The 25,757-nt window shown below is 27.7% G+C and overlaps 5 protein-coding genes across 8 annotated transcripts in view; 3 read left to right on the top strand and 2 right to left on the bottom strand.

The window, feature by feature from the left end:
- LOC127281759 (TSC22 domain family protein 1) overlaps positions 1 to 9,347 on the top strand; it is a 96,030-nt gene extending 86,683 nt beyond the window's left edge. For both annotated transcript variants that reach the window (XM_051305634.1, XM_051305635.1), the window contains exons 6-7: positions 291 to 636; positions 755 to 9,347. In XM_051305634.1, the coding sequence (XP_051161591.1) occupies positions 291 to 636; positions 755 to 1,148 (740 nt within the window). In that variant the 3' untranslated portion in view covers positions 1,149 to 9,347. The remainder of the gene's footprint in view (positions 1 to 290; positions 637 to 754) is intronic.
- A 451-nt stretch (positions 9,348 to 9,798) lies between these two features.
- LOC127281756 (queuine tRNA-ribosyltransferase accessory subunit 2) lies at positions 9,799 to 12,123 on the top strand. Its single transcript, XM_051305630.1, has 6 exons — positions 9,799 to 10,391; positions 10,472 to 10,624; positions 10,867 to 11,334; positions 11,442 to 11,650; positions 11,766 to 11,891; positions 11,976 to 12,123. Exons 1-6 carry the CDS (start codon positions 10,275 to 10,277, stop codon positions 12,088 to 12,090), a joined length of 1,188 nt encoding a protein of 395 aa, XP_051161587.1. The 5' UTR covers positions 9,799 to 10,274; the 3' UTR covers positions 12,091 to 12,123.
- Positions 12,124 to 12,193: 70 nt separating this feature from the next.
- Positions 12,194 to 16,484, bottom strand: LOC127281757 (ZZ-type zinc finger-containing protein 3). 3 transcript variants are annotated; one of them, XM_051305633.1, is made up of 9 exons: positions 16,378 to 16,484; positions 15,998 to 16,139; positions 15,610 to 15,751; positions 15,217 to 15,363; positions 13,509 to 13,907; positions 13,215 to 13,371; positions 12,838 to 13,076; positions 12,639 to 12,764; positions 12,194 to 12,468 (listed from the first exon to the last, which is right to left on the bottom strand). In XM_051305633.1, the coding sequence occupies exons 5-9, from the start codon at positions 13,899 to 13,901 to the stop codon at positions 12,217 to 12,219; spliced, it is 1,167 nt and encodes a 388-aa protein (XP_051161590.1). In that variant the 5' UTR covers positions 13,902 to 13,907; positions 15,217 to 15,363; positions 15,610 to 15,751; positions 15,998 to 16,139; positions 16,378 to 16,484; the 3' UTR covers positions 12,194 to 12,216. The 3 variants fall into 3 exon arrangements, with proteins under 3 accessions (XP_051161590.1, XP_051161588.1, XP_051161589.1); XM_051305631.1 differs by lacking the exon at positions 16,378 to 16,484 and having other exon boundaries at positions 15,998 to 16,149; XM_051305632.1 differs by lacking the exons at positions 15,217 to 15,363; positions 15,610 to 15,751; positions 15,998 to 16,139; positions 16,378 to 16,484 and adding an exon at positions 14,498 to 14,789.
- Positions 16,485 to 16,732: 248 nt separating this feature from the next.
- Positions 16,733 to 25,545, top strand: LOC127282042 (oxysterol-binding protein-related protein 9). The gene is made up of 13 exons (XM_051306113.1): positions 16,733 to 16,928; positions 20,326 to 20,541; positions 20,696 to 20,926; positions 21,322 to 21,391; positions 21,473 to 21,553; positions 21,700 to 21,826; positions 21,945 to 22,093; positions 23,316 to 23,345; positions 23,545 to 23,707; positions 23,980 to 24,254; positions 24,328 to 24,722; positions 24,801 to 25,028; positions 25,110 to 25,545. Exons 1-13 carry the CDS (start codon positions 16,773 to 16,775, stop codon positions 25,209 to 25,211), a joined length of 2,223 nt encoding a protein of 740 aa, XP_051162070.1. The 5' UTR covers positions 16,733 to 16,772; the 3' UTR covers positions 25,212 to 25,545.
- On the bottom strand, positions 17,640 to 19,015 carry LOC127282047 (elongation of very long chain fatty acids protein 4-like). Its single transcript, XM_051306118.1, has 4 exons — positions 18,817 to 19,015; positions 18,374 to 18,642; positions 17,961 to 18,260; positions 17,640 to 17,854 (listed from the first exon to the last, which is right to left on the bottom strand). Exons 1-4 carry the CDS (start codon positions 18,860 to 18,862, stop codon positions 17,687 to 17,689), a joined length of 783 nt encoding a protein of 260 aa, XP_051162075.1. The 5' UTR covers positions 18,863 to 19,015; the 3' UTR covers positions 17,640 to 17,686.
- Positions 25,546 to 25,757: the final 212 nt, after the last annotated feature.

Raw genomic sequence — 25,757 nt, 5'->3', positions numbered from 1 at the left:
TAAGTAATTACTGTGGGTTCTCAGGAGAAACCTAAAATAAGTTCTTAAAAATGAGGTAACTTTATGCTCTAACCGCAAGTCTAACCTTCGTAAATAATGCAGGTACTCAAAATGTACGCACATATTTAAATACACATATGAGTAACAAAAAAAAAAGGAAGGTATACACTTTCGTGGTTTCCCAGAAAAAGCCGTTAAATACTCCTTAACGATATATCCAAGTTTTTCCAAATCAAAATTTTATAATTGTTATTTTTTTTTAATGTAAAAAACAATTGGAATTTTTTCAGGACATAATGTATGGTCATGGTTAGGATCGAGACGCGGTGGTGGTGCACCAGGAGTTGTAGCGGCGCCTCTTTCCCTTCCACAACATCGAAGAGCAATTAATCTACCTGTTGAAAATCATTACACCCATATGCAAACGGATGAAGCACTCTATGCCGAACTCGATTCACAAGCTGCAAGTTATGCCAGCGATCTACAATTACGAAGTTCGACATACGGTACAACTTCCGGTGGTCAAGATGATGAATATCATGAATTGGATGCTGCAAGATTACATCGGCATTATGGAGCCGGAAATAATGACAGTACTTTACCTAGAGATGGCCTTCGCACCCGACACAGTCAAAGGTGAAATTTTCTTTTAAATATAGAATCTTTAGTCATTTTTGAGGGTGTCTTTAAAATTATAAGAAATCATTTCATTTTCCGTATCGCATATAAAATAGAAAAATCTTTTTATTTTCAGGATACGAGAGCCAGATTACGAGATGTATGAAAATGGACCAAGTTCACCAACATCTACTAATCATCATCATCACCATCATCATCATCATCTACATCATCATTCGCCAATGCGAATTGATGGTGTACCTGGTGAACATCCGTCCTATCAAAATACAGCCTACACGGGAAGTGATGCTGAACCCGATGGACCAACGTTAAGTAGTGCACCGAGTAGTGCATATTACAGTGATCTTAGTTCCAATTCAGCAAATCAACAAATAGTACCGCCAATTACAACGACAACGACGACGACAACAACAACAACAACTCTTACCCTCAATCCACAGACATTAGAAACTCCACATTTCAGGTTAGCTGCAATTAACGAGACCACAGTGCCATCGGACTATATATAAAATTCGCGAAAAAAATCTTATCAAAACAAATAATCACTTCCTTCTTTCTATCCAAGAGAAAGAAAGGAAAGCCAGAAATAGTCAACGATTTTCACTTTGAATTATATATATATATATATAAATGTCGTCAATATAAAAGACGCTAGTTGGACTCCTGATCAAAGATCAGGTTACTATCGAACGCCACACATAGAGATCAAGGAACTAAGTCACGGACTCGAACACGGCTTCCAAAGATCATCAACCTGTTCGTATTTTTCTATATTTTATAATCAATAATTAAAAAAAAAAAATATATAGACAATTGTAAATAGGAAATTCTAAATTTCAAAATAATTTGTAAAAAGAAAAAGGAGATTTATATTCTCTATAAGAGTGAAAAATTAATTTAAATTATTCGTTGTTAGTGCGTGTGAATGTGAGTGTGTAACTATCGTATGTGTTTTAGTAGCTTTTACCAGACTGTTGGTAACTTTTTTTTTAATTTATAACAAAAAAGAATTTTTAAGGATGAGAAGAAATCAAATATATTTTTTGCCAATAAAAAAGAAATTAATTTTTCCAAGTTATAAATTGATATAAATCACTTGAACGTTTCAATTATTTTCAAAATAATATTTGACCCAAGGGAAAAAACAAATTCCACTAAAAAAAAAAAAAAAAAAAACTAAATAATTTTTTTAATCTTTAAATAAAATACCTTTTTTTAACGCTAGGAATGCAGAAACATTTTCAAGCGTATAAAATAACTGGTTAAAAAAATGAGGGGGGGGGACCCCATTAAAGATTTAAACTTGATAATGGGAATGATTTCTCAACAACTGTGATCGAAGCAAACTAATATGCACGTCTTGCAAGTTAAGACATGCAACCAATTTTCTTCAGACTTGTAAAAGAATCAACACCTTTATATATACACGACACAGCAGCTTCTCCTCATTTTATGCTCTAAATATAGTGACTGAAACCTGCTCATTATGAAAACAACTTTGCAAAAGATGAGGGAAAAAAAAGAGAAGAATAAAAAACAAGTGCGAATCGAGAACCTGCCCTTAATAATAGATATATACGTAATTCGCGCCATATGATCACTGATCTAACTTGTATTGCAATAATAATAATAATAATAATAATACTCAATCTTATCGTGTATATATACATATATTCTTATATATAAACGCCTCCGCGAATAATACAAAACAATCGAGTTGCTATACTTTTGTGTAATATCTCTCCAATCTCATCTAAAGATAATCTCTGGGACACGCAATCGAGCAGTCAATATAATATATCTTTATATACCTACTCGATACAAAATTTATAAACTCAAATTCAACAACTAAAGACATTCAATTAGAAATAATTATGATGGGATAAACTTATTTCTTCATTTTACTAAATGTCCGCAGCTTAAACGCATCTCTGACAAATTTTGCTCTGGAAACAGAATAAATTAAATAGTAAAGCTTACTCTGGAAATAGTATTTTTTTTCTATTTCGAGAGTAAAAATGCCAGACAGTTTACGAATTACTTTTACTCCGGAAATAAAAAAAAATTACTCCTAAAATAGTAAACTTTACTCCGGGAATAGCATTTTTTACTATTCCTAAAGTAAAAATTACCAGAACTTCGCAGAAATTCCTAACCAGTTTATAATTTACTTTGTCAGTACTAAAAGTCTATTTTTGTTTCCCATTTCTCTCTCTCTGTAATTAATATATCCTTTTATCCAAATCATCCTAAGGGGAGGATACTTCATTAGAAAAACGAAATTTTACATGTAATTGAAAATTCTCAGTATACTTATTCCACTAAGTACAAATAAAAAGTAAAAAAAAAAGAAAAGAAAAAAAAAGGCGAGCGCAAAATGTGCGAATGAAGTTATTTCGTGGAACAGGTGTCTTGTATAATTTGATGTTACAACTCTGTACGCGCAACGTTGCCGTGAATCTTACTTCCGTTCTATGCGCGGCCACTTTACACACAAACATACATTCGTCAGTCGTAAAATGCACCCCTCTGACACGCACGCGAATCTCATTTTCAGTAACACGCAACATACATATCCTCAAAGAAATTAGTATTCGCGTCGAGATCTAAATTAACTTCATCACTGTTATATGGAGAAAAAAAAAGAATTTTTTTTAAACTACGTATTACAAAAATGAAAAACCAGTGATTGAGAGAGAGAAAGAGAGAGAGAAAGAATCGTTTAACACGATCTTTTATATTATACAATTTTTCAAGAGATAAAAATAACATAAATATACAAAACAGTAACATTTCATGCAAAAAAATCTTTACCTGGAACAGCGATAATTCTCTAGAACAACGATATATTTCTCTATATGAATAGCGAAAACTTATGTTTTAGTGAAACATATCGTTGATCTAAGTGAAGATATTTTTTTTTTTTGCATGTTTTATTAAAATTCAGAAAAAGAAGCAAAAATTCCTATAAAAGAGATAATGAAAAAAATGTGTATTCGATAAAATTGATGAATTAATTATGCTCGAGAGGACGCGGGTGGTATATAAAGTCAGTTGGTAAATGTTTCGAGGTTCAATTTATCACGTAATTGGTATCCTTTTCGCGCGAACACTGACGTAGGTATTAAGAGGGGATGGGAAGAGGGGAATAAAAGAACGCGGCAACGACGATTCGTAAAACGAAATTAATTCGACCGCCTGGAATTAATTTGATCTGGCGAGATCGTTTACTCGACTCATGTTAAGCGTTCTCTTAATTACCGCCGCTTCGAATTGTCGCGCGCGACGACTACGACGACGACAAGACAGAGGAAAGACGTTTTCGTGCTCATTCTTTTTTCCGCGCGCAATCTCATTCTCACCAATCGTCGTCTTTTATATATCCTTTTACCTGTGGACAAACACACATATATATATATATATGCATGCGTGTTTCACGCAATTTATACTGAATTGCAAAGAGAGAGAATCTGACGGCAAAATACCCAGTTACAAGTACCTGCAACTACCAAACGTTATACTCTATATCACACTGCAACTTCTGCACAACGACGACCAACACATACACACACATACCAGGGAACTTAATTTATTAAGAGTGTGCATTAACCAAAATGCCCTAAAGGAATACTCACTCAACGGAGAGAGAAAAGGTCGACAGAAAGTATACGCGAATTGCAAGAGAAAAAGAAATTCTTACTTTCAGGAGTGTGTAATTTGGTTGAAAAAATATTTGTCTCTTTTAGTCTCGATTACAGTAAAATTTATTAATTTAAGACGAAAATAAGTCTTATAAGAAGAAAAATAATAAACACAAAATGACAATATTTAAAAAAAAAAAGTAATATAAATTTCGAAAAGTAACTAGATTTTCTAAAGTACTAGATAACTAGAAGAAACTTAGGGCGGAATATCTGTATATATATATAACTTATATACGTATAATACATATATATATATATAGAAATGAGAATGCACACAACAATGCGCGCATACTCCCTCGCGGGCACGCAATAATTAATTGTGCCCCTGCGACCACAATGGCGGGAGGGACCTACTCTCTTTTCTTACTACCGCGAAGGTGCATTATTTTACCGAAAAAAATCCCACGAAGTGCGCAACACATATTACTATATATATATATATAGCACACACATCGACACTCTTATAATATATATTATTGCCGCGAGAGAGAAGAAGAGGTGTACGCGGGGTGTACGCGGATAAAGCATTTTTGCCGGATGAACAAACGGGAATAACGCGTGTCTTGTTCTTGTTTAATGTGAATTTCATTGGAACTCCCGCACTTAATTAAAGTCTCGTTTATATATACTGCGATACAATGAACTGGCATTCCTTGGACCAAACTCTCATATCACCAAAAATTCACCTTACAACGCGCTTCATTTATATTTATTTCTTTTTTCTCATTAAAAAAAAAAAATCTCCGCATTTTTTTAAAGTAAAATAAAACGATTTTTGTTTTGTTTGAACGTTATTGGACAATTGAATTTTTTAAACTCATTATATTATATACTATGGGAGGGAATGACCTTTTCATTATTGGAGCTCTTTTGTATATCAATATATAATCCGTTATATGCGTTAAACTATGATAATCATAAGGAATTGAGTTCATATTGATTGAATAATATATATAATTGGGGAGAAAGATCAATTTGAATAAAGGAGAAATCGAAATTATTGAAAGGTTTCTCAATAGAAAGGACATTATTAGTTTTGTAATAATTTCTGTTTCTATATAACAATCCACCTCGTTCTGTCATTTAGGGAAGTATATATATCGTTAGATCAACTATATGATTTTTTCTTTAAGAAAAATTATTTCTAAAAACCAATTTCTTTATGTTCAAAAACACAAAACTTCAAAACCTAACCTCAGAGGATCAAAAGTGGAACTTTTGTGTCGTTGCAAAATCTTTTTATATATTTTAATGGTGATGATGTTTTAAAATACATCATATCTTTAAAAGTTTTAATGGTGGTACTTTTTCAAAAGTATTACCTTCTTATAAATAAAATAAGTCTTGCAAATAATGTGCAATCCTACCTTTTCTGCTTTCTAACTGCTCCCGGATCGATGGTCTCTGCGATTTGAACTGCGATTTGAACTGCACCCATGGGAATTAGCATCTTCTTGATCATTCACTCCTCCTGATAGGTGGCACTTGTTGATTCCTCACTACACTTTTCTTCACTATTTTTTTGTTCACTACACTTTTCTTCACTATTTTTTTGTTCACTACACTTTTCTTCACTACCTTTTTGTTCATTGCAGTTTTATTTACTACAGTTTTCTTCACTACATTTTTGTTCATTACACTTTTCTTCACTATTTTTTTGTACATTGCAGTTCGGTTTACTACAGTTTTTCTTCACTACATTTTTTGTTCAATACATTTTTGTTTACTACAGTTTTCTTCACTACATTTTTTGTTCAATACATTTTTGTTTAATACAGTTTTCTTCATCACTTTAGTTCATCAATTTACATCACTAATGTTTGCATCATTTCCCTTTACTTAATTGTTCATACTTTTTACTTTGTTCAAAATTTTCAAAATACCGTGATTTTATTTGTCCTTTTCACTTCCCTCTTATGCTTCTTGTTCTTTCTACTAGATACTTTTCACATTTGCAACCCACTTTTTTTTTCATCTGTCTACTTTGCACTCACTTTTTTTTCTTCTTTCACACATCACTTTTTAATTCTTCCCCAAGTCTCATTTTTTCCATTTCTTCAATTTTAAAATCAAGTTTTCCTCTTTGATCATATCATACAAGCTTCGATTTTACATATGCAAAAATACACATATCTGAAACAAAAAATTGATTGGCAAACATGAGTTTCGAGATTGAAATCAAGATTATCATCATCATAATCATTATATAAAACGGATCATCAAAATTCTAGGAATTTATAAAAAGTGCATAAAAACAGTATCAACTTATAGATAGAGAGCATTTATAATAATCTGGATTCAGGAATTAACGCCTAGGGCTAATATATATATATATATATAGTATATATATATATATATATATATTAGACGCACTTTTTTCCCCTCTTTCTTCTCCTCTGGACGATGAAACATTTACAAAAGAATTTGCCATCAGCGGCGCGAGAAATCGCTAAAGTTCAGACGCGATCTTTTTGATCGTGGGAATCTCAACGCAGTATTCGAACTTGCGCGAATATATATATATATATATATATATATAGATTCGAGGTTTCGTGGTGAACCGTTCGACGGCTCTTTATAATGGGGGGCCCACCGCGAGAAGATGGTGCACGCGGAGGGTGGAAACTTATTTATATATATATACGTATATAGTGGACCAAGATCGCCTTGTACCTATACGTGGCGGGTTATATAAATTATACATGTAAATATACGAGCGGCCAGAGCACAAGAGATCGAACTGCGAGATATCAAGATATGTGTTGGCGACCCACCCCTCCGCGTCTTTGCAATCTCATCTCACCAAGATTCTCTTTGGTATATAACACAGTATATATATATATATATACCGTAAAATGCATATCCTATTTTTCTTTCTCATTCTTAAATCGTTATAATCGTTGCATTCCGTCAACTCCCTTTATACAACTACTTTCGCATAGTTCTCGAATTCTCTGGATTTAAGGTGAAATTCGGCGCCCTTTTTTTCCAAATACTAAAGATTCGTTGGAGGCTTATAAATATATACACTTGCCGCGAGACACGAGATAAAAAAAAAAGAAAAAAGAACGAAAAATAAAACAAAGACCTTTGAGAATATTTCTCAGAAAGAAAAAGTAGCGCCTCCAAATATTTGGACACCTCGAAAACATGCTTGACATTTTCAAGGGTCTTTTAAAAACCAGCCAAGAAATTTTAAAGAGATTGGAATACCTTTCTTTAAGCCACCTAGAATCCTATTTTCGCGTATAAATTAACATTTAAATATAAAACCTATATTTTTAATTAGATTCATGAAATTTTTGTTATAAAAATTTTCCCAAGGGTCATACTGAAAATAAATATAATTGAAAAATAAAATAATATAATTTTTCAAGTGATTTATCTCAAAATCACACGTTTTTATAAAACTCTATCTCTACCTCCGAAAATAAAAAAAGTGTGATAAATCTACAATGAAAAAAAAATTTATTTGACTATTATCAAATAAACATTTATTTGAATCAAATAAATTTTTTCCTCAGTGTAAAAATCTAATTTTCTCTAAAATATATATTTACATCATTTTTCGAAAGCATTCCATGAAAAAATATTCAATGAAAATGAATTAGTGTTTTAAAATTAAAGCGGAGTCTGTATTTATTACACGGACGGAGAATTTTGATCGTGACAACGTCTTTTTTAATTAATATATATTTTATAAAATTTTTTTTTCTAGTATATATTTTGTACTTAAAAACATTAAAAAAAATTTATTTGATTCAAATACTTGATTACTATTATCAAATAAATATTTACTTGAACCAAATACAACTAAATTTTTTTTTTTGTAATAAAATTTTTCCAATAAATTCAAAAATATTTACCTTAATAACAAATTTTCAGCTTCGAGGAGTTTCTTTCAAACTAAATAACCCTCGGAGATCCCTACTTTCAAGTTAAATTTCCATTCAGAAAATGTGAAAAATAACCGTCAAAATAGACCGAGTTCTAAAAAGTCTGTGTGAATTCTGATGTCTTTCAAAATAAGCCATCCAGGATAGAATCTGTAACAAAAAATTAAAATACTGTCAGCGCTGTACTAACATATAGTTTAAAAAAATTAAAATTCGAAGTAAGATGTTGTCACGTTCAAAAATATAAATTTATATGAAAAAATATTGATAAAAATCAAACTGAGCTTAATATATACCTATATAAATAAATCTATAAAATTCCAAAAAAATCTCATGTGATAGAAATTAATTTTTAAAAAATTAAACTTCATTACGGGAAGTTGCGTATTATAATTATAAGAATAAAATATAAAAATTGTTTAAGATATATATTAAGTCCAGTTCTGATGTATATAATAAATTAAATAAAAAGCGCGCAGATGTTCAAGATGAAAAAAAATATATATACACTAATTTCTGACTAATTTATAACACAGTGCAATCTGATCTTATAAATCTTTTGGAATAAAATGCGGAAAAATGTTTTTGGTGCGCCAATTTTATATATATATATATATATATATATTATACAAGAGCCTTTGGTACAAAAGTACCTGTAACCCATGAGGGATTGAAACTACATTTTTTTTTCTCTCTTTCTTTCTTTCACTCTTTTTCCATATGCCTTAGGTAAAGTCGCCACCTGGCGCTTGGCACAAATTATCTTAACTCGTCCTTAAGTATATCTTATTCATCTGTTCTGCAGACTGTACAAAACGCACATTTTAAAAAAAATGTAAAAAAAAAATTGAGTGATTTATTTTATTTTTATTTTTTTTTCGTGGTGTATATAGCACAGATTTTTATATATATTATTATTTTATATATTTGTATATGTATGTATTTGTATTATTGCGATGCGAAAGAATATTATATAAAGGAAGTATGAAAATTAAAATTGTGCGCAAAAAAAAAAAATTATTGTCACTGCATTTAATGCAAAAAAAAAGACTAGCACTTTTTTATATTGTAAATAATAATAATAAAATAAAAAAAAATACATCAATAATTATTTTACTATTACTTTTTCCTATCCCATAGTAAAAAAAAAGATATTTGCATTTAAAAAATTTTTAAACAATTTTAAAAATAAAACATTTAATTTAAAAATCAAAATTATAGTCGAAAAACTTTTTTATGCTTGGCGAAAAGGTATTTTACAGGAGTAGTACAAGTTATTACTATAAAAGATCTTTCACAGGTGCAAAGCAGCATCTATGGAAGATGTTTTACAGGGGCTTGTATACCCCTGCAATATACCATCCCGTCTAACAGAAGATAATTTTAATTTTGACAATAGTAGTTACAATAATTATTTTAACAAATAAATATTTTCTATTTTAAATATTTTGGAATAAACCAAATTCTAAATTTTAAGTATTTTTTGCAGAAAATTGTGTTTTTATTTTTTTTTTGAAGTTCAAGAAATCTACTTTACCCTACTGAGCGATAAAGAAGATTCTGTCTTTACTCCTCAAATGTAAATAAAACACGTGAAAAGTGTTGTGATAAATAAAAACAAATATAAATTTTTTAAAATAATAAGTTAAATTTAAAAAATAATATCCCGAGTTCTGTTGTTAGTTAAAAAAGAATTAAATCCACGAGGCTAGATAAATTATTTTAAACAATATAAATCAAATAACAATTATAACCTATAAATATTCAAATTAGAAAAAAAAATCCAATAAATAAAACTCAAAAAAAATGTCTAAGAGTGAATAAAATATACTCAAGAATTTAAACTTAAATCTTTAAATACAAAGCTTCCTCTTAAGGAAGCAAAATCCCTTTTAAAAAGTTTGGTACATAACCTCAAAAAAATTTTAAATGACACGTGAAGTGATCAATACAGTAATATTTTGCGAATATTAATTAAAATAAAAACTTTTTTACTATATTAGACGTAAGACTTTTTTTAGAAAAAAAATTAATTATGAATTTTACAACGGATTGCCTTGAACAATGTTCTCCACGAATTGGAACATTATCTGGATTCAAACGATTTCCAGGAACAAAATTTACAACTCCTCTTTTACTAATGTACACAAGGGTAAATAATAATAAATTATTCAAACTATTACTAATTTTGCAATGAATAAAACAAACAAAAAAATTACTTCTTTTTTTTAGAGGGGTAGTATACCTCATTTAACAAAGGAAGTACAACGATTGACAGGAGTAAATATTCAACAACAATTACTATCAATTTCATTACCATCAATTATCTCTATGACTGAGGTTATAAAACAATACAATTCTTTCGTAGAATTTGTAAAAATGCAGGTAATTCTTTATTATTATATTAAATTAAAGATGTCGAAAATTTTCTTTTCTTTCTAATAATAACTGAAACAGTTTATTTTTCTTTGTAAAATTTGTTCTTGCTCTCACATTTTTTTTTCTGTTCAAAAAATGCTTTAAACAAAAAAAATAAAATTGTTCCCTCATTTTCTTAGTAATAAATCGATTTGTTATAACTAATATTGTTTTCCTTAAAAAACGAATTTAAATATTCAAATTTACAGGAACATTTGACATTTCTTACAATTCAAGATCCAAATGAATTAACAAACAAGGGATTTCAACAAACTGATTCAATTTCCGTTTGGTCTCGACACGGAAGACATACTCTAAATGCTGAGGAATATATGAACATTGTCGATGTAATAAAACCAGATATCTACCTTGCATTATGTGATGGTGACACTGATTGTCATAGTACTGCAAAACATGTACAAAAATCTGTGAGACGTAGTGAAAATTTACTAAAACAATGTTTAGCACGACATAATAATTCGGAAACATTAAAATTTAGCGGAATTCTAGGAGCAGTGGAAGGTGGTTATGAAATCAATGAGAGGGAAAGATGTATAAATTATTTAAAAAATCACGATTCACTACTTGGTTACGTTATTGATGGTCTTCATCGAAATGGTCCCAAGACTGCCACAATTAAATATGAGGAGATTGAGAAAATTCTTCAACACACTATCGTAAGAATATTTTCATTTAGAAAAGAAAAAAATAATTCTATCGAACAACCTAACATTTCGCAAAAAAAAAATTCAAGCCAAGAATATAATTTTGGAAATATTTTCAGAATATGCTACCAAAGGAAAAACTACGAGTAACAATGGGATGTTGGAATCCAACGGTTGTTTTAGATTTAATAGGATTAGGAGTGGATGTATTTGATTCATCATACGTTTCTTTAATGACAGATCAATTAAAAGCCATTACCTTCCCACTTGAGAGCAATTTACAGCAAAATGATGAAACTCCACCTGAAATATCACTTAACGAAAAACGGTAACTAATCATATTTTCTTCTTAGTTTCAAAACTGTTTATTAAAAACATTTCGATGCAAAAAAAAAACAATAAACTCAATCTAATATAATTTTATCCTAAAATTATTAATAAAGGTACGCTGAGGATTTTTCACCGATTTCTCCCGATTGTATTTGCCTAACCTGCAAACTTCACACAAAAGCCTACATTCACCATTTATGTCAAGCAAAAGAATTACTCGCACACGTACTTCTAATGATGTATGTACTCGTAATTTTTTTCTTTTTCTTTATAATTATCAATTACGACCTATCAGATTAATGAAAAAAATATTTCCCTTTCAGACACAACACTCATCACTATATTCAATTTTTCGAAGCAATACGAACCAATTTGACAAATGGAACATTCCCCAAATTTCGCAAAAATATTCAAACTCGATATCAATTAATATTATGATGATATCAATTATTTTTCTTATAATAAAAGACATTTTTTTGAAAAAAAATGTGTAAAAAAAATTATTATTAAAAAAAAAAATTACTCACTCTATAAAGAAACCCGAGAATAAAAAAAAATTCTTCATTATTCTGGACAAAAATTTGGATCCAAATAATTGTAGGTATTGCTATTGAAACTTTGGGGAAGATAATCCAAATCATAGCTTCTAATATAATTTGGAGGTCGAATTGGCGTCAATGAATGCATTGGATTGTGAACTGGTGTTTCTGCTTCCAATTGTGCAACCGCGCAATCAGCGCACATATCCACACCTTCTGAACATCTTGTACAATGCCAACGTGTTCCTTTTAGAGGTTCTTCTCCGCACACAAAGCACTGCAAATTAAATAGTTTTTCAAATTTTATTTAAATACAAAAAAATAAATTCTAATAATATCAAATTTACTAAAAAAAAATTTTGTATCGAAAAAAGTTAGTCAATTTGAAAATTTTATAAAACAAAAATATCAATTAAAAAATTTAAATAACAAAAATTCAAAATTTACCTTGTAACCAACATGCTCGAAGGGAACGTTGCTAATTGTCTCTTTCTCATCCTTTACTTGTCGTAAAAGTTCAATTTGTCTCATTTCAGGAATGTCTTCGTCACTTCCGTTTCCAGTACTTTCACCCTTTAACAAAAAGTCAAAAAAATGAGAAAACAATTTTAAAAAAACAAATCAATATATTTTTTCTCGTACTTACAATTTCATCGTGTGCCATTTGATTTTTCGAATCCTCATTGCCACAGGAAATTTCTTGATGTGGAAAGAATGTTGATTTTTTGTAAACTTGTTGATTATGTCTTTGATGTCGATGTGTTAAATTTCTTCTTGTATCCAATTTCACTTTTGGTCCTCGACCAGGAATCGGTAAACCAGCGCGTAATAATTTTATAAAATATTTTTGAACACGACTGGACACTTGCTTTGGCGTTCTGTTACCTAATAAAAAGAAAAAACAAAAAATTATTTAGAAATGTTCAACATTTTGAAAATTAAAAAAAAAAATTTGTTTTTCAATGATAAAATATTAAAAATACGTATATTTTTTCTATTTTGTTTAAAAAAAATTTTATTTACCTAAAGCATTGGCGATTTTTGTCCAACGTCGCATTTCAATTTCCTCTGGTGGATATTCTATTAAAAGTTCTTCTAAACGTTTTTGTTCTTCGAACGTCCATAGTTGATTAAAAGTCTCTGGTTTACTCTCATCAAATGCACGACCTCTAACTAATATCTGAAAAAGATAATTAAAATGATATTAAATATTTAAATTAAACAAAATTATTATTAATTAAAATAGTAATTTTAAATATTTAATTTTTAATTATATTTTTCTATTATCCTTTTAAATAATTACAAAATTTCAATTACCTTCGACTCGTCGTATTCCACTTTAATGTTCGATCTAGTACTGACATTCGCGTGTCTAGTTTGTGGTCGTAATTTCATATCCGGTGTAGATACATTATATTGTGACCAATCGATAAATGGAATTTCAGCAATTGTTTGCGGACCCGGAAATTCAACATCATCGCCGTTTTGTAATTTTGCAACAAACGAAATTGGATCTTTAATTGCTTCAGACCGACAAAATGCGAGTTTGTCAAGATCGGCAATTGCCTGCGATCTTTGACTTTCAAGTATCACAATTGTTTTCAAAAGTGATGTATAATCTTTATTTCCTTTTAAAGCCAAATGATCAGATTCAAAGTAAAAATTAGTATCATCCTCTTCAGGATAAATTTTTCTTGTGTCATCCATCATCGTGTTCTGAAATTATTAATTAAAAAAAAATGCATCATTTTCTATAAGAATAAAATTCAACATTAGCAATAATGAATAGTAAATTAAAATATTAAACATCATTTATATTATATTAGAATTTTCATTTTTAATATTAAAGTTGTAAAGAAATTTTTTTTCAAACAAAAATATTAATATTATAATTAATTAAAAAAAAATTTTATTTTATTATTTTAATTATTGAAAAAATTATATTAATTAAATTTATTTAACCCTAATTGATAGAATTAAATTAAAGTAATTAAAATTCAAAGTAAAGAAATACTGAAAACTTTTTTGAATCTAAACTAAAATTTGTAAATTTTACAAATTCCAAAAAAAATGAAATTTATAAATATTTTATAACAATTATATTTTTATAATTATAACAATAAATATTTTATAACAAAAAATTCCTAAAAATGTTAATTCCAAAAAGGAAAAAATCTAATTCCGACAATTCGAGTTAAATATAACCTCATTTTATATAAAATATAATAAAACTTCCAATTTGATATAAAACGAATATTTCGTTGTATAAATTGCATTTTTGCACAATCTTAGAAATTAAAAATTACCTTTTTCTTGTTTTCATTCAAGTTGTAACAATATCAACACGTGACATAACCAAGTTCACATGTTTTGATTGTTTCACTCGATACATAAGAACCGGATATAGAATCCCGAATAAATGCAATAATTACAGTTCATGCAGCTATTATTTTATACGATACACATTTTTCTCAAATTAATTCGACACATAATAACTCAGAATTATTCAACAAATATTAATCAATAAAAAAATTTTTATTACAATCTCAACACTAAACTACCGCGGGAACACAGAGGACGCCATCTTATATTACTGCGCGCGCATGCGCAGGACCAATTCCGAAAAATTTTTTATAAACTTTTATTTTCAGAATTTTCATGAAAATAATAATAGCTCATAAAATTCGATCGTACTAGAAAATTATGTATTCATACATTGCAAATTAGAAAAAAAAAAATAGCTCGACCTCAACAATGAAACGCTGTGTTATGTTGAACGTTGGCAACAATGAGGAAAATATTTTACGAATTTTTATTTTCAAAATTTCCAAAAAAATAATAAATATGCTAAATATTTCTTAAATTCTAGACAAATTCATGCATTTGTATCAAAAAATAAAAAATATATTGCAAATTGGAAAAATTTTTCCACCTCGATGCAACGCTGCCATGTTAAACATTTTCGATGAGGCAAAAATTTTTATTTCTCTTAATTATTGTTAATAATTAAAAAATATTATATTACCTTTTATCTCCTTCGAAAATAATGGCTTCTCTTCTCTTGAAATAATGTGTTCACATTACAAGGATGCACGACGATGAAAAGTGGACTCGTCCATACTGTGGGAACGCCATGGACGCCATCTTGTGTTACTTCACGCATGCGCAGGACCTGCACACACATATAACGAAAAAAATATTTATGACCATTTATTTTCAGAATTTTCATGAAAATAATAATTTGGATCATTAATATGTCTTAAATACACATAAATTCATGCATTATATATGAAAATAATTGCAAAATTGATAAAATTTGTCTGCCTAGATGTGACGCCATCATGCTCAATATTTGCAACAATGAGGCACATTATTATTTCTCGTAAATATTGTTAATAAGTAAAAAATATCATATTACCTGTCCTCTGATTTGAGAATAATAGCTGCTGTTGAATTAAAATGTTTTCGTTTCAACGATGCATCACGATGAACTGCGAGCACTGGACTGTCGTGGGAACGCTAGGGACGCCACCTTGAGCTATGTCGCGCATGCGCAGAACCTGCACACACATCGCGAAAAAAAATATTTATGACCTTTTATTTTCAGAATTTCCATGAAAATAATAATTTGGATCATAAATATGTCTTAAATACAGATAAATTCATGCATTATTTATGAAAATAGTTGCAAAATTGATAAAAATTTATCTGCCTCGATGTGACGCCGCCATGCTCAATATTTGCAACAATGAGGCACATTATTATTTCTCATAATTATTGTTAATAATTAAAAAATATCATATTACCTGTTCTCTGCTTCGAAAATAATGGCTACTCTTCTATTTATATGCCCTTATTTCAACGATGGACGACGTTGAACTGCGAACACTCGAATGCCGTGGGAACGCCAGGGACTCCATCTTGGGCTATGTCGCGCATGCGCAGAACCTGAACATATCTCGAAAAAAACATTTTTGACCTTTTATTTTCAGAATTTCTATGAAAACAATAATTGGATCATAAATATGTCTCAATTTATAGATAAATTCAATTCTATTATAAAATTATTAAGTATTTATATCGATAAAACATTGAAAATTGGTAAAATTGACGGGCGACAATAATAATAAAAATATTTTACTTTCTTTTAATTATTGTTAATATAAGTAAAAAAAATGTATATTACCTGTATTCTCAGCTGCGAATAGAATGGGTATTCTTGAAATAATGTAAAATATGCCTGCTAATTAATGGCAAATATGCTTTAACGGATGTTTTCGACAAATGGTCCAGGAGTACTTCAGAGAATTTTATGGTCCAATGACCTAGAAATTCCATTAGATCCAGCCAATCACAAAATGTTCCTGAGCACTTCCGGAACACTTACCGAAAACAACCAATGGGAAAGCACCTTTATGATCACGTGACATTTATTACGTAACTTACGTATTTAACGAAGTTGGCCACCTTTTTTTTAAAGTTGGCAACACTTGTGTTATGTATATGTATATGAAGTTTATATATATATATGTATATATAATTATGTGTTTGTATGTAATATATCATTAGAGGTTATGTGTCATGTCGAAGTTTAATGAAACAACTGAAACAATAATGTTCGCAAGAAAAATGTCGACAATGGAAGGTTCACTTAGTAAATGGACTAATGTTGTTAATGGTTGGCAATATCGATGGTTTGTCTTGGATGATAATGCTGGACTTTTATCTTATTATACAGTGAGTATTTTGTCATTGAAAAACAATAATGAACGGCCATATATATATATATATATAAAATCTGTCAGATAAGATTTATGTTTTGTTTTAAATTTAATTTACATTCTCTTTGTTTTAAATTTAATTTCTTTTTTCAATGAAATTAGTTATATGTCAAAGAATTTTGTTTAAATTCTTTTCTTTTAATTTGAAAGTAATCATATATCTTTTTAATCTTACTATTTCTGACAATCAGCTGATTTGACCTTTTGCACCTGTTTTTATTTATCAGATTTATCTCATAAAAAAAATTGACAAATGTTTCATTTTTAATTTAGAAATAAATAGCTTTCAATTAATTAATGTTTTTCAAAGAAAAAAATGTTCAAATAGAAAAATTTAATTAATGTTTATGTATTTGTTTTGATAATGTATACACGCAGTAAAAAAAAGAATCAAGGTTTTAGAATTTGTATATTACGAAATGGGACACCGCCTTTATCGTTAATTAGTATTCCATAAATTCTGTAAAGTTATTCTTGTTGAAGAACAATGAGCCGACTTGAATATTTATAAAATTAAGAAATGAAGTGTAAAATTATTGACATAAATTTATTTTTTTTTTTAAATTAGTGAATTATTTGGAATTATTTGATTAAAATTTAACGATGAATAATAAACAAATATTTAATTTTTTTTCAGGATAGGTTTAGAAGGAATAAAAGAAACAAATTGATTTAAATAATTTATATTTACAATTTTTAACTTATATTGTTAGTCTATTCTTTTTTCTTCTTAGGCGTTAGATATGTTCTTTTGTAGAAATTATAAAACAAATTGAAATTAAATAATACATCTAAAATCATTAAATAAGCTGGTAATTTAGGAACAGCACAAGATGGGAAAGTTGCTATTAAAGCATGGAATATTAAAATAACAAATTGAACCTGAAACAAAAAAAAATTGATAATTTAACACTAATTTAATTTAAATTAATTTTGTGTTGAGAAAAATTTTTTTTTTTTAAATGCAAATTAATATTTGTTTGTTTACCATTTGAATAATTGTGACATAACGTTTAAAGGGAAGAACATATCGTTTTAAACTATCTGTGGTACTCAAAAGATAATATGTATACATTATAACATGAACAGAACAATTCATTGCAGGATAAAATACAGCCATTCCGCCAGCAATATATCTCGTTGAAATCCATGCGACAAGTGCAGTTGTAAAATGATGATAAAGATGTAACCATGATATTTGATTATATTTTTTTCTCAATACAAACATTCCTGTTTCGATGAGATCGACTATTTTCAATAAGAATACAAAATATGTCATTCTGACCATCTAGAAATTCGTTTTTACAAAGTATTCAATAAATATTAATTTATTTGATAATACAGAAATTAAATTATTAACAAATTGGGACAAATTATTATTATTAAAAAAAAAAAACTTACACGAACTGCATCTGGATTATTTGAATAATCAATTGGCATACAACGTAAAGCAACTGCATCTGGATGAACTGCAAGAATTTCTTTGACTAGATAGGCATTGGAAATAATTTGAAAAATATTATAAAACTTAATAAACGACTTTAGCTCGTAAGCGGGTCGATTTTTCATAAAACGTGGACCACATTGAAATACAAAATACAAATAACTAAATAATATCAATATCATTGGCCATGGACTATCCATAAACAACAAACCCTTTACCCGAGTATCTGAAACAATTTTAATAATTAATTTTTCAATTCTAAAAAAAAGTAGATTAATTTCAGTAAAAGACAATTTTTTTTTACTTATATTTTCCAAATAAAAAAAAAACCTTTAATTACTGAATAACTAATTTATTATTTGAAATATATTTCAAAATTTAAAGAAGAAATTCCAATTACCTGCTTGATCATAATAGTAATAATTAAAAGTATCCATGAAACTCATTTTGTATATTATGTATATTTAACACTTAAAACAATTAAAATTAAAAAAAAGAAACGAAAAATTTTGAAAAATTATATAATAGAAAATAACGCGGTTAGACCGCGTTTCACTTTTGTTCACTGATCACTTAGGTGTTTGTGAAAACCTTCTTAATTTGGGAATCAACTTATATATGAATTGCCGATCATGCTTAATGCATATGCAACCAATTTTGGATATATTCATACACTTCGCATAGTTTCGTAAAAGGAATACTAAATACTTGCCCTTTCACCTTAGATTTCATTTGAATGTTTGCAATAGAAAAATAATCTATAATAAAATCTAATCCTAAAATGAAAAACAAAAAATTTTTTCTCAAATTTTCAATCAATTTTTGTGATTTTAAAAAACTAATTGTTTTTTTCTTTTTAATTTGTTGTATAATTTAAACATTATAAAGTAAAAATATAATTTAATTTTTTTTAATGAAAACTTGTTTTTGAATACTGTGATCAACACTTCAATTAATCTTTTTTAAATGTCTATGAATTTTCGTTAGATTTAAAGATGGAGAATGAATTTTAAATAAATTCAGAGGCTTGACTTTTGACTCTTTCTTATTATAAAGGCACAATGCTATGTGTATACATATATATATCGAAAATGAGTTCCGTATTTAGTAATTTTTAAAAATTCACTTTTCTTTTTTAATTTTATATTTTTGTTTTCCATTAATTTATTAAAAAAAAAAAACAATTTCTCATTACAAAATTCTTCTTATTTTTTTATTGAATAAAATGGAAATTATTTTTATTTTACATTAAAAAATGAATTTTAGACAATTTTTATTTTAAGTTAAAAAGATTGTCTGGTAAATAAACTCGTAATACAAGTGTAATATTTAATTAAAACTAACAGCTGTTTTTATTTGAACTAACATAATTAATACGGGGAAAACATTTCAAGCAGTGTTCTAACAAAGCATTTTGTAAAACAATAATTCAGAGTTCAAAGTGTACGTTTCCTAAACTACGAAGGCTTTTACAAATTTAATCAAGCTGATTTTTAATTTAGACATGTCATTTAAATAATATTTTTTTTGACGCATTAGAATTTGAGAATGTTTGTATGAAATACTTATTTTTCTTTTTAAAATCATTTACTAATATTGAAATTGTTTATTGTTTTTAATTAGAAAATTTGATTTCAATTTACTTTGTATCGTTTTAATATATGTAAAAATATGTTAACGTGTTACTATTTACATTTAAGTAGAGCAAATAAATCAATTTAATTGTAAATAAAATTATTTTTAGAAAAAGTTAAATTAACTGTTAATTTTTTTTTTTGTAATAATTTCTGTAGTATTATTATCTTTTTTTAAAAATATTTTGATATTTAAAAAAATGTTTTGAAAATGATATGTATAAAACGATATAAAGTTATGTGAAAAGAAATATATATGATTACAATTTTTTCAGAGCAAAGAGAAGATGATGCGAGGGGCACGTAGAGGATGTGTTCGTTTAAGAGGCGCTGTAATTGGAATTCATGACGAAGATGATAGTACTTTTACTATCACGACTTCATCACAGAAAGACGATTCAAAGACTTTTCATTTTCAAACAAGAAACGGCGAAGAACGAGAACGTTGGGTTCGGGCTCTAGAGGACACAATTTTACGACATTCACATGCAGTAAGTTTACATAAATCTAATAATTTATTTTTTAATATAAAAAAAAATTGATAAATATTTGAAAATTATTTTTAAAGTAAAGAAAATTTATTCTTATTTTTCATATATAATTAATATTTGAAATAAAAATGTTCTTCTTTTATATTTATTTAAGCGTTGGGATCCAAATAAATTACTTCCAAAGCAAGATTTCGATCGTAAAGTAGCAGAGGCTGATGCGTATCTTCAATTGTTGATCGATCAGATTAAATTGATTGAGCAAAAGCAACAGGCAGTGCCCGAAGGAGACGAGACTAATGAACAAAGATATGAAGAAATTTTAAAACAAGCAAATGCAATGCTTAATTCCGTCAAGCATATGATTGTTCAACTACAAATTGCCAAGGTAATAAAACTTTCTTTTTCCACCATAAAAAAATGTAATAAACTGCAAAATACTTTATCATTGTAAATTTTTTTTCTTCAAATTATCTTTATTTTTTTATCAGTTAAAAATAGCAGCAACCTTCGAAAAATTAGATCAAAGACTTTTTTTTTTACCAAATTTTGCCTTGATTGTAAAAAATTTGATTTAAATTACTAATTATTCAACATTTTATTGAATTTTTTTTAAAACATAATTCGTAAAAATAATGTTTGTATCATTTTACATTTATTAGATCACAGTACACGAGTTGTTTTTAAATTAGGCGTATATGATTCATGAATCATTGACTCTTCTTTCTCTCTATTTCTTTTATTCTTTCAATTTTCATAATTTGTTTTTTATTTAAATTTCAGAATACAGCCATACCTGTAAATGGAATTTATACGGGTCCTACTAAACCCATTGTTTCGGATTTGAAACTAGGTAAGTTGAATAATTTTCATTTAAGAAAATAAACAATTTAAAATGAAAAACAATTATTGATACAATTAATTTTCTTTCCAGGGGAACCAGAGTTGACAGTACAAACAGGAATTGAATTGGGGTCAGAATGTGTGGAGCCAAGAGTTCCAAATTTAACAAAAGGTTTGTTCTCTCTAACTATTAAAGTAAATACAATTTTGTTTTTTGTATTTTTAGTTATTTTAAATACATTTTTAAAAAATTTTAAATTTATTTTAATTAAGAAAAGAATTTTGGAATCACTTTATAAAAAATGGTTTTTTTTCCAGTTGTGGGCAGAGATCTTCCAGTACCAGAATTCTCTTATTCATCTTCAGATGAAGACGAAGATTATTATGATGCAGCAGATGATATTTCACCACCTTTGCATCAAGCCGCACAAAATTATCATCCTCCGTAAGAATAATACATTTTAGTATTTTATTTTGCTGTTATTAAATATTAAAGATTTTTATTTATTTGAAAATTATAAAATTTATTGTTTTTTTTTTTATTTTATATTTGTTTAATATAGAAAACGACGCGAAGCTGAAAGATTACCACCAACTTTGTCGTTATCAACATCATCATCATCACCATCATCGACAGAAATTACACCTGTTGATAATCGAAAACCCCCACCAGCACCGCCAATAAAAGGAGATGGATCTGTCGACTATGATGGTAAGTTTTTTTTTTTTATTTCTGTATTTAAAAAAAAAATCTTTTTCGTATCAATAACAAATTTTCAAAATACTATTAGTTAAAAACTAAATTACCAATTTGAAAATAAAAAATATTTTTAAATATTGTTAGTAAATAATTTTGAAAGATATTTTTTCTTTTTTATATTGTTGTTTTTGAAAATAAGTAAATTAATTTAATAAACAATATTTAAAGCAGAGGATTAAAAAATTTTAAATAATCCTCCGAACTGAAGTTTTAAAATTAAAAAAAAATTATAATAATTAAATAAAAAAGAAAACAATCTAATTATTTTAATAATTACATTATTTAATTTAAATTTTCAAAATTTTTGAATTTTGTAATTTAAAATTCATAATAATATAAATTTATATTATTTCCTGCATGTCTAAAATTTTTCGAGTGTTTTTTTTTTTAAAATTATAAATTCTTGAATTTCAAATGTTATAAAACAGACGTCACTTATTCTATTGGCATTGTTTTATCAAAACTTTTGATTAGGTAAATTACACTTGCAAAATAAATTTGAATGACGTACTATTTTTTTTTATTTTTTTTTTTTTGAAATATTCATTTAATTCAAAATTGTAAAAAAAAATCGGTTTTACTTAATGTAGAATAAGTTTCTGGTTATTGATCTTACTGTGATATATATATATGCCTACACGTGTATACATATATACATGGCAAGTACTATTGATGCAAGTCTACCAAATACATATAGATATAAATTGTACAGTATTTTAACGAAAAGTGGCGAACGTGAAATGTTTTAAATTATCGAAATTTACAATTTATTTTGTGAAATCTATCGGTTACAAATAATATAATGAAACCAGAACAGGACATGATTTTCACGATTGTTAGGACGTTTATCTTCTCTAAATATACTAATCGATTCTCGTAGTTCGCGCATATTATAGTTTCATATATTATATCCATTCAGTTTCAGTTGTTTCTCCCTTAAAAAAAATTTTTTCTTTTAAATAATATGGATGCTATTTGTTATTTTCAACAAAGGCAAAATGTTGAATACCGATTTAAACAGTGAGTTTTTTTTTTTCTAAAAAGTAAATTTGTTTTCTAATTTTGAAAATCAGTTATTACATTTCTAATTTTTTAAAATTAAAAGTGTTATGATTATTTTAAAAAAATATTTGGGAGTTTATTACTTTTTTTTCAAAAATTTGTCTTGTTTCAGCATTGTACGAGGAAGAGAGCGAAGAGGAAAGTAAGTGTTTAAAATTTTTTTTCAATTTTGAATATTAATATTTCTTTCGATTGTTTTAATCCAATTATTTAAATGTCAATTTTTTATTTATGTTTCTATTTTTTTAATTGTTGCTAAAATTAATATTATTTATTACTGTAATTAATTAATTTTTTTAATTTTTAAGAAATAATTATTCTAAAACGATAAATAATTTTAGTGGACTCGATGGAAAGTCATGGTTCAGTTGTCACTCATCTTTTATCGCAAGTAAAAATTGGAATGGATTTGACAAAAGTTGCCCTTCCGACTTTTATTCTCGAGCGCAGATCCCTTTTAGAAATGTATGCGGATTATTTCACTCATCCCGATCAGTTTGTAAGGTAAATGTTTTATTTCAAAAATTAAATTTTCATTTTATTACATTGAATTTTTTTTTTTTCTTTGCTTTATATTTTAAATTTGTTTCATCTCACTTTTATTTCAATTTTACACAATCAATATCTAAATCTATTTTAAGACTCTCAGTTTATTTTTGAGTGGACACTATCCAATGACTAAAATTTAACAAAACTAAATGAAAGATAAATAATAATTTTAAAAAGGAAATTTTTAAAATCATAATAATAAAATTTAAATTTGTTTTTTATTTCAGCATAGCAGATATGCCAACTCCTAGAGATAGAATGGTACAAGTTGTGAAATGGTATTTATGCAGTTTTCACGCCGGACGAAAATCAGGCGTTGCAAAAAAGCCCTATAATCCAATATTAGGTGAAATATTTCGATGTCATTGGGATCTTGCATCAGAAAAGGAACAAAATAATTCATTAAAAATAGGTGCCAAATTTGTTAAAGATGGTCCTGTGCCATGGTCTACTGAAAATCAACTCTCTTTCATCGCTGAGCAAGTTTCTCATCATCCTCCTGGTTTGTTAAAAAAAAAAGAAAAGAAAAATTTAATTTAAAAACGAATTTTAATTTACATTTTTTTTTCTTCTAGTGAGCGGCTTTTATGTTGAGAATGTTGAGAAAAATATAAGTTTTGGAGCGCATATATGGACAAAAAGTAAATTTTTAGGTTTGAGCATAGGTGTACATAATGTTGGCAAAGGTTGGGTAAATGTGATAAATCATGGAGAGGAATATATTGTTACATTTCCCAATGGATATGGTAGATCGATATTAACAGTGCCGTGGATTGAATTAGGTGGCAATACGACAATAACATGCGCTCAAACTGGTTACACTGCATCGGTAGAATTTCTCACAAAACCATTTTATGGCGGTAAACGAAATCGTATCACATGTCAAATTAGCCATCGAACTGATAAGAAACCATTTCTTGTTATTAATGGAGAATGGAATGGATTAATGGAATCAAAATGGGCTGATGGGGTAAAATTTGTTTTCAAATATAAAAATTTCTCAAATTTTAAAAATTTAATATCTTATTTTCTATTCTTTATAATTTAGAGATCGGAAATATTTGCCGACGTTCGTGAATTAAAGGCAGAAAAGAAACAAGTGAAACCAATGTGCGAACAAGAAGATTGTGAATCACGAAAAATTTGGCGTGAAGTTACAATGGGTTTACGTATTAATGATATGGATAAAGCGACTGCTGCTAAATCTTCTATTGAACAAAAACAACGCGATGAGGCACGAATTCGTAAAGAGAATAATATTATGTGGCAAACGAAGGTATTTTTTTTTTTTTTTTTTTTTTCTATAAAATGTAGAAGAAAATTTTTTAAATTTGTAATTTACATTTTTATTTAACAGTTGTTTAAAGAAACCAAAGACGAAGGCTGGGCATATGTGACACCTTTGGAGGACAGATTAATTGCCAAAAGGGATGATTCAACAACAGTAACAAATTCCTGAAAAGGTAATAATGATGATGATGATGATGATGATGAAATCAACTGCAATTCGTCATTCGCACACAGAAAATAAGAAAATTTAAGCCTGATTCCATTCAGACGTACGTCACTCTAAAAGCCTGTACATATATAGCTAAAAGAAAATGTCTTTTTATTTTTTTTACATATAATTTTATCATCGTTTTCTTGATATTAATGAAATGCTAAGGGGAAAAAATTGTGGAAGATTTTTCTTTCCATTTTAATTCTCTAATATTTTATTCCATAAACGACATTATTTTTGTCCTATAAGAGACGTAATCTATTCAATTAATTACAAATTAATTTATAAATGATTACAATTTTTTTTTTTTTTTAAATTCATTTTTTGTAGCACAAAAACTCCGTTAATCCTTTGTACTTCCACTGTATTTCTTGTTTTTTTTTTAATTGAAAAAAAATTGAGTTTGATTTGAATTAAACTTGATTTGAAAGACTTAAGTTTATATATCATTGAGGTAACAAGACTTCTTTTGGTGTCGTTTTTCGCGATTTATATAATATATAA

This window comes from Leptopilina boulardi, unplaced genomic scaffold, assembly GCF_019393585.1.
Source record: "Leptopilina boulardi isolate dan_hultmark-lab unplaced genomic scaffold, ZJU_Lbou_2.1 LbouV2_278, whole genome shotgun sequence".
Lineage (NCBI taxonomy): Eukaryota > Metazoa > Arthropoda > Insecta > Hymenoptera > Figitidae > Leptopilina > Leptopilina boulardi.
This window is presented reverse-complemented; position numbering and strand designations above follow the sequence as displayed.

Excerpts from the sequence above, each read along its gene's own strand:
- LOC127281756 (XM_051305630.1), top strand. The coding sequence starts at position 10,275 with ATGAATTTTACAACGGATTGCCTTGAACAATGTTCTCCACGAATTGGA. Across the intron at positions 10,625-10,866 it reads TAGAATTTGTAAAAATGCAG|GAACATTTGACATTTCTTAC; the intron begins GTAATTCTTTAT and ends TCAAATTTACAG. Across the intron at positions 11,651-11,765 it reads ATATCACTTAACGAAAAACG|GTACGCTGAGGATTTTTCAC; the intron begins GTAACTAATCAT and ends TTATTAATAAAG.
- LOC127281757 (XM_051305633.1), bottom strand. The coding sequence starts at position 13,901 with ATGATGGATGACACAAGAAAAATTTATCCTGAAGAGGATGATACTAAT. Across the intron at positions 13,077-13,214 it reads AAAAATCGCCAATGCTTTAG|GTAACAGAACGCCAAAGCAA; the intron begins GTAAATAAAATT and ends TCTTTTTATTAG. Across the intron at positions 12,469-12,638 it reads TCGAGCATGTTGGTTACAAG|TGCTTTGTGTGCGGAGAAGA; the intron begins GTAAATTTTGAA and ends TTTAATTTGCAG.
- LOC127282042 (XM_051306113.1), top strand. The coding sequence starts at position 16,773 with ATGTCGAAGTTTAATGAAACAACTGAAACAATAATGTTCGCAAGAAAA. Across the intron at positions 20,542-20,695 it reads TTTTACGACATTCACATGCA|CGTTGGGATCCAAATAAATT; the intron begins GTAAGTTTACAT and ends TATTTATTTAAG. Across the intron at positions 21,827-21,944 it reads GCACAAAATTATCATCCTCC|AAAACGACGCGAAGCTGAAA; the intron begins GTAAGAATAATA and ends TGTTTAATATAG.
- LOC127282047 (XM_051306118.1), bottom strand. The coding sequence starts at position 18,862 with ATGAGTTTCATGGATACTTTTAATTATTACTATTATGATCAAGCAG. Across the intron at positions 18,643-18,816 it reads TTACTATTATGATCAAGCAG|ATACTCGGGTAAAGGGTTTG; the intron begins GTAATTGGAATT and ends AAATTGTTTCAG. Across the intron at positions 18,261-18,373 it reads ATAATCCAGATGCAGTTCGT|ATGGTCAGAATGACATATTT; the intron begins GTAAGTTTTTTT and ends ACGAATTTCTAG.